Source organism: Chenopodium album, chromosome 16 (assembly GCF_948465745.1).
Source record: "Chenopodium album chromosome 16, dcCheAlbu1.1, whole genome shotgun sequence".
Taxonomy (NCBI): Eukaryota; Viridiplantae; Streptophyta; class Magnoliopsida; order Caryophyllales; family Amaranthaceae; genus Chenopodium; species Chenopodium album.
This window is the reverse complement of record NC_137849.1, coordinates 36,574,595-36,593,292: the sequence shown is the minus strand read 5'-3', so window position 1 is coordinate 36,593,292 and position 18,698 is coordinate 36,574,595. Positions and strand designations below refer to the sequence as shown.

At 36.1% G+C, this 18,698-nt stretch overlaps 1 protein-coding gene across 1 annotated transcript; it reads right to left on the bottom strand.

The window, feature by feature from the left end:
• Window positions 1-2,114: 2,114 nt before the first annotated feature.
• LOC145584176 (protein FAR1-RELATED SEQUENCE 5-like) lies at window positions 2,115-7,073 on the bottom strand. The gene is made up of 5 exons (XM_081641084.1): window positions 7,037-7,073; window positions 6,265-6,281; window positions 5,509-6,160; window positions 2,905-3,079; window positions 2,115-2,586 (listed from the first exon to the last, which is right to left on the bottom strand). Exons 1-5 carry the CDS (start codon window positions 7,071-7,073, stop codon window positions 2,115-2,117), a joined length of 1,353 nt encoding a protein of 450 aa, XP_081497210.1.
• Window positions 7,074-18,698: the final 11,625 nt, after the last annotated feature.

Below are 18,698 nucleotides of genomic sequence, written 5' to 3'. Positions count from 1 at the left end.
TGAGAATTTCATGTATGTCGACTTTATTGAATTGGTTTAGAATTTGTTGTTGCAAAAACTGAATGCATATCCTTGAAGTTCAAAATATTGTTGTAAATGATTATAAAATGAAGCTCAAAGTATTGTTGTATACAATTTAAAATATAAATGGGTTACATAATGAATTATCAAAAAATCTAAACATGTATCGAAAAAATCTAAACATTAATTGTTTTGTCAAACAATGATAGCATATCATTGTATTGTGAAACATTTGATGATGGACAGACAAACTCTTGATCCCTTGCATTGCGCCCAACATTAAAATACTAATTAAAAAAAAAAAAGTTCAAATTTAAGAGGCATATATTCATAATTTTTTTAAAAATGTTCAAATTTACCTGAAACCATTTACTCTGATGAACTCTAGCATCTTTATTCTGCTTAACTTCAGTAGCCTTTCTTCTTTTAGCCTGAGATCCAAAACAACTTATATCTTATCATCATTTCATATGAAACTCATATGTTAAACTTATTATATTCACATAAATACTAAAATAATTCACGAAAAGAAAAAAAATTCTTGTCTTACATTATTCAAGTTGTTAGTTGAATTAGTAGCATTTCTCTTTGAAGGTTGATGGCCAATTTGTGATTAAGTACAGTTTCCACTTGTAGGAGGAGGTCTCATAGAAGCATTTCTTGAATCAATATGCAGTCGACTTGCAAATTGACCACCAAAACCCCACAAAATAAATAAAAAATTTAAACCCACACAATAAAAAGCATATGTTCAGATTATATTGAACTATATTCATAATAATTCAAATAATACTCGTATAAATACATTTGTAGAAGGAGGAGAAGGTCTTACAACAGCATTTCTTGAATTATTATTCATTTGACTTGCAGGTTGACCACAAAAACCCTACAAAATAAAAGAATAATATATACCAAAAGCAAATGTTCAGAATATACTGAAATAAATTCATAACAATTTATTTAAAATTTAAATAATATAATTACAGTTGTAGAAGAAAGAGGAGATGGAGTAACATTTCTTGAATTATTATCCATTTGACTTGATTGACCAGAAAAACCCTACAAATAAAATATCGTATAACATCAACAAATCCATAACAGAAACAGTATTAATCAGATTGTATTGTTCTATGTTCATAAATATTTATTTAAAGTTCAAATAGTATATATACATTTGTAGAAGGAGGAGGAGGTCTCATAGCAGCATGTCTTGAATTATTATTCATTCCATCTACAGGTTGACCGCCAAAAACCTACAAAACAAATAAATAATATATAGCAAAAGCAAGTCCACAACAAAAAAAAGTTAGTTCAGATTGTATTGTATTATATTTATAATAATATATCTAAAATTCATAAATATATAATTACATTTGAAGGAGGAGGAGGAGGAGGTTGAGCAACATTTTTTTCTTTTGAAAGAACATTAAGACTTGAGTATTTAGTTGTTGGATGTGAATAAGTCAAGGGATCACCATCTTCATCTAAAACCTGTAATTAGAAACAAGAGTTTAGTAAAATTCATTTAACACTCACATATGTTCATATAAATAAAAAAGATAAGTACCTGAAAAAAAATTTCAACAGTAGCTTTGACTTGATCCTTATATTTGTCTACTTTTTTCTTCCAACCCTTCGCTTTATTACATGCTTTTTCAACAGTACTTTTAGGCCTATCATTTCTCTCACCCTTTTTCCTATTTACTTTGGGATTTTGAATAGGACCATCTCATTTAACCTCTTGAACCTCTTCTCCATCATCAATATCTATTGGCCCTCTAACACTCTCTACCTTTTCCCTTAACGTATTAAAAGTGAACTCAATTTCAGCTCTAGCTTCAACAGAATCTTGACAAGATATAACCAATTGAACAAATTTTCTTAACATTTCAGCTCTCCAAACTGAAGATGAAACCAAATTCTCATGATTACATTCTTCATCAACAACATGACTACACATAACTGATTTGGTCCATCTCTTCATAATGTAATTCTCTGGAATCTTTTGCACACAATGTATATTGTAAATACGAAGAGCATGTGAACAAAGCATTCCCATTTCACTCCAAAACTTGCAAGTACACTTAATCACTCTATTTCTCTAGTAAACCTTCATGCTTAATAATATCTTTATTAGGTCTCCAAACCAAATAAGAAATTGTATCATCATCTTCAAACTTACGCTCTTGAGAACAAGAAACACCCTTAGCAAATTGATCTTCAAAGACCACATAAGCAGAAATAGTATAAACCTCCCTAGCATGTGTTAGAAGACTTACATTTGCAACAGCTAAATGACGATTCCCTCTTAGAAATAAAAAATCTTTCTTGCTTTCCCGACTCCTCCACTCCTTCACAACATCCAAAAAATTCAAATAAAAATCACATAACCCATCTGTCTTTTTCAGCCTATGAGAAACTGAGTTATTAGTAGTTTCACTCCTTTGTGAAGACAATATTCCTCCTGAAAAGTACTCCTTTGAATATGTTGGACACCATTTCTCTTTAATTGAATATAAGTGGTTCAACCAATCATTATCAGCACACTTGTACTTGGTCATCATTCTATTAAAAAAAAGGTTCAAAAAAATTCAATCTAAAAAATGTTCATAAATATATAACAGAAATTCAAATCATTAAACAATTTGTTCATATATATGTAAAAACTAATTAAAGGTCAAGTTAGCATGTTCATATATACATATATAATAAGAACTATAACAAACATATTTGAACATATCCATAACTAATATGAATATATAGTAAAAATATATGAATATATTTTAAAAATCCTTTCAGGAACTATTTCTTAAATTAATAACAATAGTTCAAAATTATAAATAAACATGTTCAAATAATAAATAAATAAAGTTCATAGTTTACCTTGGCCAGTAATTTTTGAATTCTGCAGCAGTTTCACAATACTTCAGAAGATAATCAAATATCTCAGTGAATCCCTTCAAAGCTCTGAATGTTCCAATATTTGTTTTGGATTTTTCCCCAAGATGCCACGTACATAGACGGTGACGAGAATTAGGGAAAATAGCTCGTATAGCTGCTGCAATTGATGGAGCTTGGTCAATCATTATTGTTATTGGATGACGACTGTAGGGAATATTTCAAGCATCCTACACTTGAGCCCCATTGTGATCATACGCTTAAGCATGGTGGCATCCAAAGGGAAGGAAGCTAGAGCAAAAGAGTCACCAACAAGTTTTAGGAACTTGTAAACCGTTCACAGGGTGAAGGTTACACCCCTTAACGATCCATGAGATCGTCAACTCCAAAAGGTCTTGAACCAAATAGGGTTCGGGGATGAGGGTACGAATCCAATCTACAAAATAAAGAACTCGCCCTATAAAATAGGCCTCTACTTTATTCTACTCGTATTCATGTGCGCTTTTTGACTAACATACAATCATTAAGTTAACCCTAAACCTGTTTATCTATGTTGGTTGAATTTAATGCACAAGAAAACTATTATTGGCGATCACTTGAATTAAAATCATATTAACCCTAAACAAGATTATTAATTATCCTATTAAGCGTGATTACAAGTATAAATTCCCTTTAAACCTGCAAGAGAGGGCATGATCAAGCAATAACAATAATAAAATATATCAAGCAACGTAATATTAATAAAAATAATAATCATCATAATAATAATCATTATAACAATCATAATAATCATAATTATCATAATCATGTTAAAGCATAATATTATTAGCAAGATCCTAGGCATGATACTAACAAGATTAATAACAAACCCTAGCATGTCACTAAGCAATAAAAATCAAAGCTTTAGCCCTAACATGGTACTAAGATGATATTGATATGATATTAGAAAGCATAGGAAGCACCCTAAACATGATACTAGAAAGCAATAATAACATCCTAAGCATGATGCTAGGAATTAATAAATAATAGACATGCTTTCTACAAGAATAGAGCAATAAGACTACATACTTTAATGCCTCGTATCCCTTTTTAATAACAAAATACACGTGTTAGCAACTTTAAGGAAAATATAAAATCAAACAATCAAATTAAATAATTGAAATAGAGATTTGGGACCAAACCCTCAGAAATTATAACCTTTCACGTTTAGGGCGAAGAAAACTTCGAACTTGGCTAGGTGTGTCTAGTGCTAATGTATGAGGAATTTTGTTTGTGGGAAGGTTTAGAAAAAGAATAGAGAGACAAGGAAAGCTTCTAGCTTTTAGAGAGAGAAAGAATTAGATGATGATTGTTGAGAGTAGATTGTAGATGAGAGTTGATTGAAAAAAGGGGAGATATGACCTCTATTTATAAGGAAAAAAGAGAGTCGAAGAATAAGAAAAGAATCTGAATTCGAATCGAAATAAAACTCGTCGGTCAGCAGTTTTTGCGAATTTTGTTTTTATCATAAATTTTGATCTAGAAGGTTAAACAAAATAGGGTTGAAAATATAATACTACTAAAGCAAGAAAATCAAATAATAAAAAACATCTAGAATTAAGTATCACCACTAGCATAATCAAAATATAATACTACTAAAGCAAGAAAGGGAAGTCATATAATATGTCGTTGGAAAGCTCTTGAAATCTACTTTCCAACCCAATTGGAAATAGAGTAAAATATTTTGTAGATAAAAAGATATGGCCGAAATAGTGGAAGGGTGTCAGTTTTGGATAGAGTTTCGTATTCCATTCATATCTTTTTCGTTATAGCTCGGAATTAATATTATAATATATCATTGGAAAGGTAATTTCAAGATCTATCCAACCATATAAGATTTGGGTAAAAATTATGAGGCACGAAAATAATATCTGACTGTCTTTGAACATCTTTAAATTCGAATAGAATTAGGACTTAAAAAAGGAAAGTTTTTTTTTAAAAAGGAAAGTTTTATTCAATTTCAAATTCTTTGATTTTATCTTTTCAAAAAGGATAATTAAGATCTTTTAGAAACTTATAGAAGTTTCTAATTAAATCCTAATTAGTTTAGGAATAGGATTAAACCTTTGGACCCTCTACATGATCATTGGGTCGTAGGTAAAATCCGGTTTGGGCCCAGTTTTAGTATTTTGGCCATAACTTCCTCATTATTCATCGAAATTGGGCTTATAATATATCGTTGGAAAGGTCTTTTCATGCCCAATCTAACTACACCATTATTAGACCCTTATCATGGACCAAACTAGCTGGAATGCACGTTTTCATAAAACAGGGTGAGAAAAGAAATATTTTCAAAAACAGAAAGAAGAGATATTTTAATAAAAACATCCTCATCACTAGACTTTTCACACTATCGCTTTGTTCGATAATCAAATGACATGAAATGTATTGATCACTGGGTTTGGTTTTGGGGAGACACATTTGGGTGTCTACAACGACCATCTTCCACTGATCGCATGAATGACTCAAATAACCATATAAAACTTCCCGTTTTCTCATCTAGAACAAAGCCCATGCCAAACATGACATTGTTACAATGGTGATTCATACCAACAAATGGGGCACAAATCATCCCATACTTGTTGGTCCTATAGGTGGTATCAAATACCATCAAATCACCAAAAAACTCATAATCTCTTTTCATCCTCCCATCCCTCCAAAAAACTGAACAAAGAGCATTATGTTCATCTACTTCAAACTCATAAAAGAAATCACTTTCTTTAGCTTGCCTTTGAGCAAGGTATTTAATGAATTGATTGCAATCCAAACCTTCAAGTCTGTTAAACTTTTCAGAACCTAAAGCATTATACACATCTTTCTTAGCGCATCCAAGATTTGGCGAACCCCTAACTTCTTTTGATATGGCACGAATAGAGTCTGTGACACGAACACCACTTGCCTTCATATTACTAATGAACTTCAACTGCTGTTGGTTAACTTTCCTTTGAGACCTCAGAAGATGTCGCTTATCTAATGGAATCATGGCATGATTATGCTCCATAAAATGTTTTGTAACAGTCCAAATCCCCTTATCATCAATAATAAACTCAACATAAGCTTTACAATCTGTACGAACATTTAATTTCTCAAATCTCCTAACATCACTCTTAGAATGGTCATTCAAACCAGCATTGGAACAGAAATATTTCCTACTCCGCAAACAGAAGTTTGACCAACTTTTCTTACTTTCGCCCTCCTTATACTAAAGCCAAACTTAAAAGCATAATCATAGTACAAATCATACGCTTCAGCATCACATGTAACTTGCTTCAAGTATAACTCAGACTATTTGGCTTCAACAAAAACAATTGAATCTGTACTGACTGAATATAAAAAAAATTGACAAATGTTAACTATGTTCATAATTATAAACAATATGTAAAGATTAAATGTCATAATGTTCATATTACATAATAAACTGCATATTTACTAACTGAAATATAAAAATACTCATTATTATAACAATAATGTTCATAATAAACATGATGAACGTTCATAATATACAAAGTGTTCAAATATGCAGCATAAATCGTTCACATAATTACACATAATATCGAGTTCACATTACAAATTACCAAATTACACATTCATTAATGAAATAATGAGCATAAAATTCAGAATTAATTATGAATTGATACAAATAATCAAATTCAGCAAAGTATTCAGCAAACAAATTAATCGATCAATTTATAGAAATGCATACAAATTAAAACAAGGATTAAATCCAAAAATTAATCTCAAAAACAAAAACAAAATCAATATTGATCACAATGAATTCAGAATAACAAACCTTGATTGATCTCTTCAGCAGCATAAATCGTTCACATAATTACGCATAATATCGAGTTCACATTACAAATTACCAAATTACATATTCATCAATGAAATAATGAGCATAAAATTCAGAATTAATTATGAATTGATACAAATAATCAAATTCAACAAATTATTCAGCAAACAAATTAATCGATCAATTTGTAGAAATTCATACAAATTAAAACAAGGATTAAATCCAAAAATTAATCTCAAAAACAAAAGCAAAATCAATATTGATCACAATGAATTTAGAATAACTAACCTTGATTGATTTCTTCGAGAATTTCGATGATTTCCATGACGTTAAATGCAGCAAATCAATGGAAAAATTAAGGAAAAAAAATCAAAGAACAGAGGAGAGAGAAGAATAGGGAAAAAGAATTATGATTGAAAAAGAAATAAAAGAATTTGTTAAAAAGGGAAAGAGGGATCTTATAAAGAAGGAAACAAAAAAAAAGAAAAAAAGAAGAAGCTAAGATGGCAGGATTTGAAGAACAAGGTGAAGTTGTGTTTAATTAAGAGAAGAGTGCGTTTAATGCCTGGGTCCATATAGAATAGGCGGACCAGGGTCTAAGTAAGAATTTGTTCATGTGGAGGGTCCACAGGATTTAATCCTATTCCTAAACAATTAGGATTAATTGGAAGCTTCTATAAGTTTTTAAAAGATCTTGATTATCCTTTATGAAAAGATAAGATTAAAGAGTTTGAAATTGAATAAAACTCCTCTTTTTGAAAGTCCTAATTCTACTCGAATTGAAAGACGTTCAAAGATAGTCAGATATGATTTTCGTGCCTCATAGTTTTTATCCAAATATTAGATGGTTGGATATCCCTTGAAATTATCTTTTTAATGATATATTATAATATTAATTCCGAGCTATAACGAAAAAGATATAAAAGAAATACGAAACTCTATCCAAAACTAACACCATCCCACTATTTTGGCCATATATTTTATTCTACAAACTATTTTAATCGGATTCTAATTGGGTTAGAAAGTAGACTTCAATATCTTTCCAACGACATATTATTTATCTTATTCCAATTTCTGGATCAAAAGATATGATAAAAACAAAAACCACAAAAACTGCTGCCTATCGCAAGAGTTTTATTCCGATTCGAATTCGATTTTATCTTAATTCTTCGACCCTTCTTTTTTCTTTATAAATAGAGGTCATGTCACCCCTTTTTCAATCATCAAGAAACTTGATCACAAAATCATTCTCTTCTCCCTCTTTAGCCTAAACACTAGCCTCCTTATTCTTTCATAATACATCCCTTAAGCACTCCAAGGAGTCCATACTTGACCCGAGATTCCGTCTTTAAACCAAGGTGTGAATGGTACAAATAACTGATGATTTGGACCAAATCAAATCTAATTTTTATTTAATTGTTTCAATATAATTTTTTGAAAGGTACAAATAACTGATGGTTTGGACCAAATCAACTCTAATTTTTATTTAATTGTTTCAATATAATTTTTATTATTTATTGAAGTTACTAATAGTTTATTTATGATGTAGCAATTTAAGAAAACGCAGAAAGTGAGTAATTAATCATTGAATTACTCTTATTTTTACTCTTGTTGCTAGTATCATGATTAGGTTTAGAAAAAAATTGTCAAAAATAATACAAACTTTGAGCAATCCGCCAAAAACAAGTCAAACTTTTAATTATTTTTTAATAATACAAACTTTGAGGGTTATCCGCTTTAAACAAGTTAAAACTTTATGTTATCGGCTAAATAAGTTGTAGGTTACATAACTTGTTTTAAGCGGATATCCCTCAAAGTTTGTATTATTTAGAAATAATTAAAAGTTTGACTTGTTTTTAGCGGACCGCTCAAAATTTTGTATTATTTTTGACAATTTTTCCTTAGGTTTATTATGATTTGATTTGACTAACAATTATTGTTGAATTGCTTCCAATATTAATGTTGATTTTTATTATATTTGTTGATCACTATATTGCATGTTTAAAGGGAATATGTAATTAAAAATCACGACTAATAAGATAATTAGGACGACCGGTTTAGGTTCCTTTTTAATCTTATTATTTAATCAAGTGATCACAATATTTTAGAATTATATGTTGCATCAAATTCAACCAATTTAGCCTAATTATAGTTTGGAGCAAATTGAATCTTTGTTTGCATGCCTTTGAGATCGCAAGGAATACTTTTCACTATAAGAATCAAGTAGAGACCAATACGGGCGAATGTGACTCCATGACTCACTTCGTACCATCATCCCCGATCCTCCATTCGTGGTTCCGAGCCATATGGAGTTAGTAATCTCATGGATTATGAATGGGGTGTAACCTTCACGGGTCAATCATTGTTGCCTATCGTTGTCCCTTTATTCGTGGTTGCCTTTTATGATCCGTGAACGGTTTACAAGTTCCTTAAAAAACTAGTTAGCGGCTCCTTACTTTCCTTGTCCCTAATCGTATTATGTCAATTCCCATTTCCTATGAGTGTCAGGCATATTCACAACATTCTTTAACGTAGGCGCACTTCGAACGACGCCTATAATTATGCTCATTCGTTGTTCGATGTGTTCAAGTGTTTTTCCATAATCTACGGCATAGGGTCTTCGTCGAGGATGATGCATTTCACAGGCGGAACAGGATGCACAGATGAGGAGGAAACGAGGATTGTCAGCTCAGGAGGCGTCGTCGCTGTCAGCAGTTGACAGTACGGAGCAGCTACGACGATACTGGTGTCGTCATCCCCTCCGTCAAAGCAACATAAGGTGGATGATGCCCCAGCGTGTTCTGATGTGGAAATATGTTTTCTTTCTGACTTTCTTCATCTTGGCAAGAGAGATCGTCCACCTATGTTTCCTCAACTCAATCAATTGCTATTCCTTGGTTCTTGTGAACACTTGGCTGGAACTTCTACCCTAGACATTGCGTCAGAGGTTGCTTCTGTTCATCTCTACGTAAGTCTTCGTCTTTTACTTTTTGGCTGATCTTATATGAATTGGTGTATAATCTGCATCTGTGTTGGATTGGGCAGCGTTTGCAGAATTCGCTGGTTTTGAGAGATAGAGTAATAGGGATGGCTAAGGAGATGAAAAGGCTGGATGAAGTTGCGAAAAATTAGGAGGCCAAGACGAAGACTGCGACGAGGCAGTTCGTCACTGTGAAGAAGGAGTTAGACGAGGCAAAGCTGAAGGTAGAGGGTTTGGAGAGCAAGTTGGAAGAACATGAAAGAAAGGTGAAGGAGCAGTCCTAACAGCTGTGGGATCAAGCTAAATAGTTGAAGGAGCAGGCTCGATAATTGGAGGACAAAGTTGAGGTCATTCGAAACAAGAATGAGGCTTTGTCGAAGGTGCAAGAGGAGCTATTGTCAGTCTAAAAGGAGTTGGAAGAGGCTTTGGACGAAGGGTGCGGAATTGGAGATCAAGCTTAGGGCTAAACTGATGAAGAAATATCTTGAAGGAAAGGCTTCGGAGTGGCGGCCTCAAGAGGAGATATATCATTTCAACGGTGGAACTTTAGCTGAACTTGGAGAGGATGCTGTAGTTGTTTCGACTGCAGACTCGAAACCGCTTCCATCGAACATTATCCCTCCATCCGTCGTCGATGTTGAGGTACCATCGACTGTCGATGAAGGTTCTTTCCTGCTTGCTGACGGTGCCGAGATGCCACCTCTGACTGACGAAGGTGTCGATGACAATGCTCGTGCGGACGAAGTTATTAGGGACGTCATCTACATTCTGGATGCCGACGATGCTGATGCTGATGCTTAAAGGCCATCGCTTATGATGGTTATGCTTTTGCTTATGTACTTTTGCTTCATGTTTTCCGTTTGTTGATGGATTTATTTTGTTCTAGATTTTTCTTATGTTTTGTTCCACTTGAAGGCAAGTGGTTCTTTTGAACATCGTTGTGACTTTGTCGTATCTTTTTCTATGGTACTTTGTTTTTCGTTCTTGTCTGTTCGTCATATGTCTTTATTCTACATCTGCTATATGAACTACAATATTTTGCAAAAAATGACTAAGTTAAAATTATAATAAAAGGGGGAGATGTAAAACTTCAACGAAAATAATTAATTTTCTTTATTTATTTCGAAATGTACTTAGACAATGTAGTAGACAAAAAGATGTAAACTTAGCAAAAGAAAATAATTTTTTCTGACTATTTATTCATTGGTCTTTTCTGATTACACAATGTATCCGTTGAAGACTATGTACCCTTGTGTTTAGGCCTTTTGTTGTTGCCAATGCCCCTTGCATCCCAGCGTTGACACTGAACACTGAAGACTAGGTTCGCAGTTCAGGTTTCGGGTGTTTTGCATCAAACGCTAAGGTCAGCTTTGCCCTGGCTTCGTTTTGCTTCGATGTTCTTGTTTGAACGGTGGCTTTCCTCATCTTTTCAAAGGGTGTTAGTGTAGTCGACGTCGATTGTTCTTTTCGTTGTTTACTGGTGTTGCAGGTCATGACCAAAATTTCTTGTTTTTGTCGTTGTATGTCTCGTTGATCGGTGTTCTGCAAGACCAACATGGTTAGAGTACCGTTAGCCGTTGGCATGGCCAACGGCCTTCCGATGCTTAAGTCAGTACTTATAGTAGAAAAAAGAAATCGAATTAAAATAAGTCACATGTGAGATTGGAGGTTTTACCTTTTCGTCGATCGACACTGCTTTGATACTTTAGAAATAATAATTTCTGAGATGGGTTGCGTTCTAACTTCTAGGAACGGGTTTACCTTGCTGATCGCACTGTCGATAGGCGCTGTTGCCGATGACTTAGGCGATTTCGTAAAGGCCTTCCCATGAGGGAGCTAGCTTACTGTCGGCGGGGTTCTTTGTGTTCTAGAACACTTTTCTTAGCACCTAGTCACCTAACCGGAATGTCTTTGCCTTGACATTTTTGTTGAAGCTTTTTGCGACTATTTGTTGCTGTGCCGCCATTCTGATTAGGGCTGTTTCTTGTAATTCCTTAACTGCATCCAAGCTATCCTCCATTTCTTCCTGGTTTCTATCTTCCGTCATGAGTCCAAACCGGGACGTCGGAAAATCAACTTCCATTGGGAGAAATGCTTCGCATCCGTAGACGAGGGAGAAGAGCATTTGTCTCGTGACGGACCTCGGTGTCGTTCGATTAGCCCATAGGACGGCTGGGAGTTCATCTACCCATCTACCTTTCGCTGCTTTCAGTATTTTCTTAATGGCACTCATGACACTTTGTTACTGGATTCTGCTTGTCCATTAGTTGGGGGAGACCTTGGTGTCGACGTTCTCAGCTCTATTTGGAATTTCCTGTAAAAATCACGAGTTTTGTCACTAATAAACTGTGACCCGTTGTCACAAACTATTACCGACGGAATACCAAACCTGTAGATAATGTTAGTCCATAAGAATGAAATTACTTCTTTGTTCGTCACCTGTTTCAAGGAAATTGCCTCGATCCATTTGGAAAAGTAATCAGTTAACGCTAGCATGTAGACTATTTGTCCAGGAGCGGCAGGTAACTTTCCGACGATGTCCATTCCCCATCTCATGAAAGGCCTTGGAGTTAAGGTCTGATGCAGAGATTCCGAAGACTTGTGAATTGTGTTGGCGAATCGTTGACAACTATCACCCTTGGCAGCGTACTGGATGTCGTCCTCATGATGTGTCAGCCAGAAGTACCCTTGTCTTTTTGCGAGCCCTTCTAGTCGTCTTCCCCCGATGTGACTGCTGGATATGGCGTCATGCAAGTGACTAAGGACGGACTGTTGTTCATGAATTTGGATGAATCTTTGAGACAACCCTGACGTTGATTTGTGAAACAGTACTCCGTTGACGAGATGATATCTAGAGGCTTTGTATTTGAGCTTCCGGGCTTCCGTTTTAATTTATCGCTGGGAAGGGTATCGTTGGTGAGGTAATTTATGAGTGGTTGGGTCCAGTCGTTGTCAGTATTGACGCCATCGATGAGGAGGATTGCTTTTGTGGATATGGATGGTTTTTCTAAGCGGACAAGGGGGATCGTTGTAAAGGTAGTCTTTTTGAGGGAGAAGGCTAAGTTTGCAAGTACATCAGTGTAGACACCTAAAAATGTCTCCCTAAAACCAAACCCGATGATGAACAACCTTTCAATGCCATTATTTTTCGGGTTGAGTATTTAATCTTTGGAGTGCTTAAATCCATGTTCAATCGAATACATTTGATAAACCAATTCAATCCTAAGCCCATTTCCCCAAACTATAACTGATTTTCCTCTTTTTGTATCCACATCACAAAACCGAGAGAAACTGATTTTGTGGCCCTATAATTATTATCCAATTTTTTTTTTTTTTTTTTTTTTTTTTTTTTTTTTTTTTTTGTATAGGCCTTTCAATAAGCTTTCAAACGATATATCATAATCCCAATTCCGGTTTAAAACGAAGAAGATATGAGCAAAATACTAAACTCGGCCTAAAACCGACACCCTTTCACTAAAACGACCATATCTTAAAATCTACAAAAGATTTTGACCTGATTCTAATTGGTTTGGAAATTATACTTGATAAGCTTTTCAACTATATATTATATGTCTTATTCCGAGTTATGGATCAAAAGTTATCATAGTTTTAAAAATGCGTAAAAAAACTGGAATTACCGAGCAACAGTTTAAAACACCGCACCACAATATAAGCTGACGTGGAACGGTGCTTTGTACCATGACACGGTATTCTTCACCATGTCACGGTGTTTTTTTTCCGTGTCTGCGTTTTCTCACGCGCTTATGAATTTGGACACAATCTAGGAAAACTGTGCACCGCGATACACTATGCAATACCGTGCCACGATGGACTGTGCCACGTCGCTGGTATCCTGTGCCGTGTCACGGCACAAATGCCGTGACACGGGAAATTCCTGTGTGCTTTCCGCGTACAAAACCTCACGCGTTTTCTGAACTTAGCCGTATTTTGGGTAAAATTGTCTGCCGGGACACGGTTCTTTTTACCGTGTCACGGAAGATAGTACCGTGACACAGTAATTTTCACCATGTCACGGCGCTTAATTAGGGTTTTTTCCGCTGCTTTATCTCTTCTAGGGTTTCATGCATCCCCCTGTTCGTCTCATTTATAAATACAGACCTGAAATCTGCAGTTTTGGGGCACCAAAAATCATTCTCTCTCCTTACTCTAAAAATCATTCTCTTCTCCCTCTTTAGCCTAAACACTAGCCTCCTTATTCTTCCATAATACTTCCTCTAAGCACTCTAAGGAGTCCATACTTGACCCGAGGTTCTGTCCTTAAACTAAGGCTTGTAAGGTAGAATTAACTGAGGGTTTGGACCAAATCAACTCTACTTTTTATTTAATTTAATTTTCATTTATTTTATTATTTATTGAAGTTACTAACAATTTATTCATGATGTAAAAATTCAAGGAAACGCGGAAAGTGAGTAATTAATTCACTTAATTACTCTTATTATTATTTTTATTGCTAGTATCATGATTAGGATTATTATCATTTGATTTGACTAACGATATTATTGTTAAATTGCTTCCAATATTTATGTTTATTCTATTGTTTATTGTTGATAACCATACTGCATGTTAAAGGAAATATGTAATTGAAAATCATGCCTAATAAGATAATTTGGACAACCGGTTTAGGTTCCTTTTTAATCTTGTTGTTTAATTAAAGTGATCACAAGTATTTTAGAATTATATGTTGCATTAGTAATCAACCAATTTAGCATAATTATAGTTTGGAGCAAATTTAATATTTGTTTGTATGCCTTTGAGATCACAAGAACCACTTTTCACTATAAGAATCAAGTAGAGGCCAATACAAGTGAATGTGACTCCATGACTCACTTTGTACCATCATCCCCGATCCTCCTTTCGTGGTTCCGAACCATATGGAGTTAGTAATCTCATGGATTATGAATGGGGTGTAACCTTCACGGGTCAACCGTTGTTGCCTATCATTGCCCCTTATTCGTGGTTGCCTTAAATGATCCGTGAACGGTTTACAAGTTCCTTAAAAACTTGTTGGCGGCTCCCTACTTTCCTCGTCCCTAATCATTGTCCTTAATCGTATATGTCAATTCCCACTTCCTAAGAGTGCCAAGCATATTTACACATGCTTAACGTAGGCACACTTCGAACGACGCCTACAGTCGGCTTGGGCATTTTGGTCTTGTGGAATTTGTTAAAGTGTTTGGCTTTTTCTTTGGTTATTTCGAGGTAAGCTGTCATTTTGGAGTCTTTTGCTGCGAAATCTTCTGTCATTTGGCTGACGATGAGGAGGGAGTCACTATATACATCTAGGGCTATTGCTCCCAAGTCTTTGGCTACGATCATTCCTGTAATTAGAGCTTTTTATTCTACTCTGTTATTTGTTGCTTTGAAATCGCAAGATATAGGCCGCACTATCATGTCCCCTTGTGGCGACTTTAGCACCATTCTTAGGCCAGCTCCTCGTTGATTAGAAGAACCGTCGACGAACAGGATCCATTTTCTTTATTTTTCGACACTGTTGATTTCCTCAATCTCTTTATTGGCTACGGCCTGTAGATCGGGGTTAAAGTCAGCCACAAAATCAGCTAAAGCTTGTGACTTGATTGCTTTCCTGGGTTGATATTCGATGTCTAGCGTACTCAGCGAGATGCTACATATGCCTAATTGTCCAGTTAGTTTTGGCTTTCTCAAAACAGACTTGATAGGATAATTATTCATCACCACTACGTGGTGGGTTTCAAAATAATGTCTCAAATTCTTGACGGTAGTAATTAAAGCAAGGACAAGTTTCTCAAGAGATGAATACCTTACCTCGGCTAGAAGTAAAGTTTTACTTACATAATAAACTGTTAAATGCCCATCATCGTCGTCTTCCTTGGTCAGAACGGCGCTCACATCGACGGGATTAAAGACAATGTATAGTTGTAAAGGTTCGTTAGCTTTTGGCTTCAACAGAAGGGGTGGCTTCATTAAATATTTCTTTAAATTTTGCAATGGTTTTTCATGATCGTCGGTCCATTCAAAGCCTTTATTTTTTCTTAAGACATTATAAAAAAGATGGCATTTGTCCGACGATCGAGAAATAAAGCGATGTAACGCTGCCACACGTCCTGTCAATTTCTGGGTTTATTTAACGTTTCGGGGGGATTGAATATTTATTAAGGCCCTGACTTGTTTGGGACTAACTTCAGTTCCTCTTTGCGTTATTACATAGCCAAGAAATTTACCAGCAGATACTCCTAAAGAACATTTAGTAGGGTTAACTTCAAATGTTTGGAAAAGGTGCTCGACATGGTCTTATGATTTCTTGGATTTCACTAGCATGTCGTTGATGTACACCTCCATTGTGTCACCTAGTTGGTCTTTGAACATTTTGTTGACGAGTCTTTGATATGTTGAACCTGCATTTTTTAGTCCAAATGGCATAACTTTATAACAATATACACCTTTGTCGGTTATGAAGATCGTTTTTTCTTAGTCGTCGGGATGCATGAGAATTTGGTTGTATCCGGAATAGGCATCCATAAACGTCAAGAGCTCATGACCTGCTATTGCATCTACCATGGCGTCGATATGCGGCAACGGGAACGAATCTTTGGGGCATGCTTTGTTCAGTTCAGTGAAGTCGATGAACACTCTCCACTTGCCGTTCTTCTTGCTGACGACGACATTTGCGCGCCAATCTGGATATTTGACTTTTCTAATTTTCCCTGTATCGATCAGCTGCTGGACTTCGTCATTCATGATTTTATTCTGTTCTAGGGCAAACTTTCAACGCTTCTGCTTTACGGGCTTATGATTCGGGTCGACATTTAACTTGTGCGAGATGATGCTTGGATCTATACCCGTCATATCGTCATGCGACCAGGAGAAATAGTCTTTATTCTCTTGGAGAAAGGCTAGGATTGTGTTATTTAGTTCAGGCGTTAGGTTGGCTCCGACACGGATGGTTTGATCTGGCTTTTCATGGTCCAGGGGTATTTCGTCGAATTCTAGGTCGTTGGGATTGTCTGGTGTCGGGCCTTGCTGTAATTGCTATGCGGACCTCATGGATTGATGGTAGGTGGAAGGGATGGCTTTTAATTTATGGATCCATGGTCTGCCCATGATGGCATTGTAGGCTGAAGGGCAATCTATAACATTGAACTTGGTTTGAGGGTTTAGGCTGCTAGCGAAGGTAGGTAAGGTTATATCTCCGAGAGTCGACATAGTCTCACCACTGAAACTGACCAAAGTCGTCGATCTTCTGATGCGTCACTATCTTTCAACCCCATTTCTTCCACGATCTTCCATAACAGAACATTTGCGGAGCTTCCTCCATCGACCAGCACCCTTCGAAGCAGACAATTCCTAACCATCAGAGAAATCCCCAGGGAATCTACATGCTCTTTATTGATGTTGTTGATGTCGCCGTCGTCGAAAGTTATGGCTATAGCTTCTAGCTCCTTTTCCAGAGGATCTCTTGCTTCTTCTGAAACGGCGGGATCATTTGTCGATGACTTCGCGATTCTTTTAGCTGCAGAATAGGTTAGTCCACAAATATCTGAACCACCAGAAATAACATTAATTACTTCCGTAGGTACAGGTGGCTTAGGAGGCCTGCTTGTCGGCCCAACTTTGGCATCGTTGGTCGCACTGCCCTTCTTCTTTCCCAACAAATGCTTGAGGTTGCCTCTCTTCAGCTGGAAGGCTACTTCTTTTTGCAGGGCATAGCAATCCTCCGTCTTGTGCCTATGGTCGCTATAAAATTCACACCATTTGTTCATATCCTTCTCGGAATTTGGCTTATTGTTCTTCATCGGCTAGCGGACCTTGTTTCCTAGGGGCTCTAATGCATTCACCACTGCTACGATGTTGACGTCAAACCCATACTCCGATATTTCCGGATATTGGGGTGCTTCGACGACCTGTTCTTCTTGTACACTATTAACAAACCGTGATCTACCTGACGTTTCGTATGGCTGATGTCGCCACGATCCTCGCTGATTGCTTGGAGCTCGTCGATCAGGTGAGCTTCTGGCGTTATGGCTGGAGCTGCGGTTGGTGATATCTTCGTCGAAACACATCTGAGCCACGATTCTTGTCTAGACCTCTTCAAATGTTGAGCAGGGATATTTGACCATGTCCTTGTAGAGATCTGAATTGGTATGCAATCCTCGGAGGAAGGCTTCGATGGAAGTCCGATTGTAGACATTCTTAATTGATACTTTCTCCTTGTTAAATCTGGTCCAATAAATCTAGACACTTTCCTTTAGCCCTTGGACGATCTGGTATAAATCGCTTGTTTGCTTATCGGATTGCCTGCTGCTTTCAAAATGGGAATAAAACTTGTTAATTAACATAGCGAAGGATATAAGGGCAGGACTAGTCAGCGTCGCGCCGAAGGATTTGCACATGCATGCTTCCCAGCACTCGAACGGGATCGAAGCTTACCACATCCGCTGCTTGTAGTATTCGACATGCTGCTCTGGATAGGTTGTGCCGTCATAAAGCAAGGTGAACGTTGGCAACGACAACTTTTGGGAATGCGGGCTCTGGACAGCTCATTGCTAAACGGGGTCGCCGCGAATCCGTCGGGAGCTTCTCTCTAAACAGGGATCGAAACACCTGAAATTTTCTTCATCATGGTCAACACTTTGGAGTTCTGCCTTTTTAGAGCGACCAGCCTTTAAAGCAGGAGTTCAGTCTGATTTGGCTCTCGATTATTGGTTTGCAGCTCTTGCCTTCACTACTACAAAAAGTGGAATAGAAAACTGTTGAAATAGGACTTATAGATCGCCTTAGAGGCGATCTTCTGCTAAGCGATGTGTAAAGTTTACAGAACGGGTATAGGAGGCGTTCTATATGCAAGGGAAAAGAGAACGGGTACAAGAGGCGTTCTATATGCAAGACATAACCGTTCTCTTTCCTGTTTTTTATGCTTATAAAAAATAAATAAAAGAGAACTATTAACACTGATAACAGTTCTCTTTGTTA

Bases quoted from the DNA above. Each gene is read 5' to 3' on its own strand.
- LOC145584176 (XM_081641084.1), bottom strand. From the start codon at position 7,073: ATGGAAATCATCGAAATTCTCGAAGAAATCAATCAAG. The intron at 3,080-5,508 runs GTATGAATCACC...CATCAATTGCAG, and splicing joins GATTTGTGCCCCATTTGTTG to CAGCTATACGAGCTATTTTC. The intron at 2,587-2,904 runs GTAAACTATGAA...TTTTTTTAATAG, and splicing joins TTCAAAAATTACTGGCCAAG to AATGATGACCAAGTACAAGT.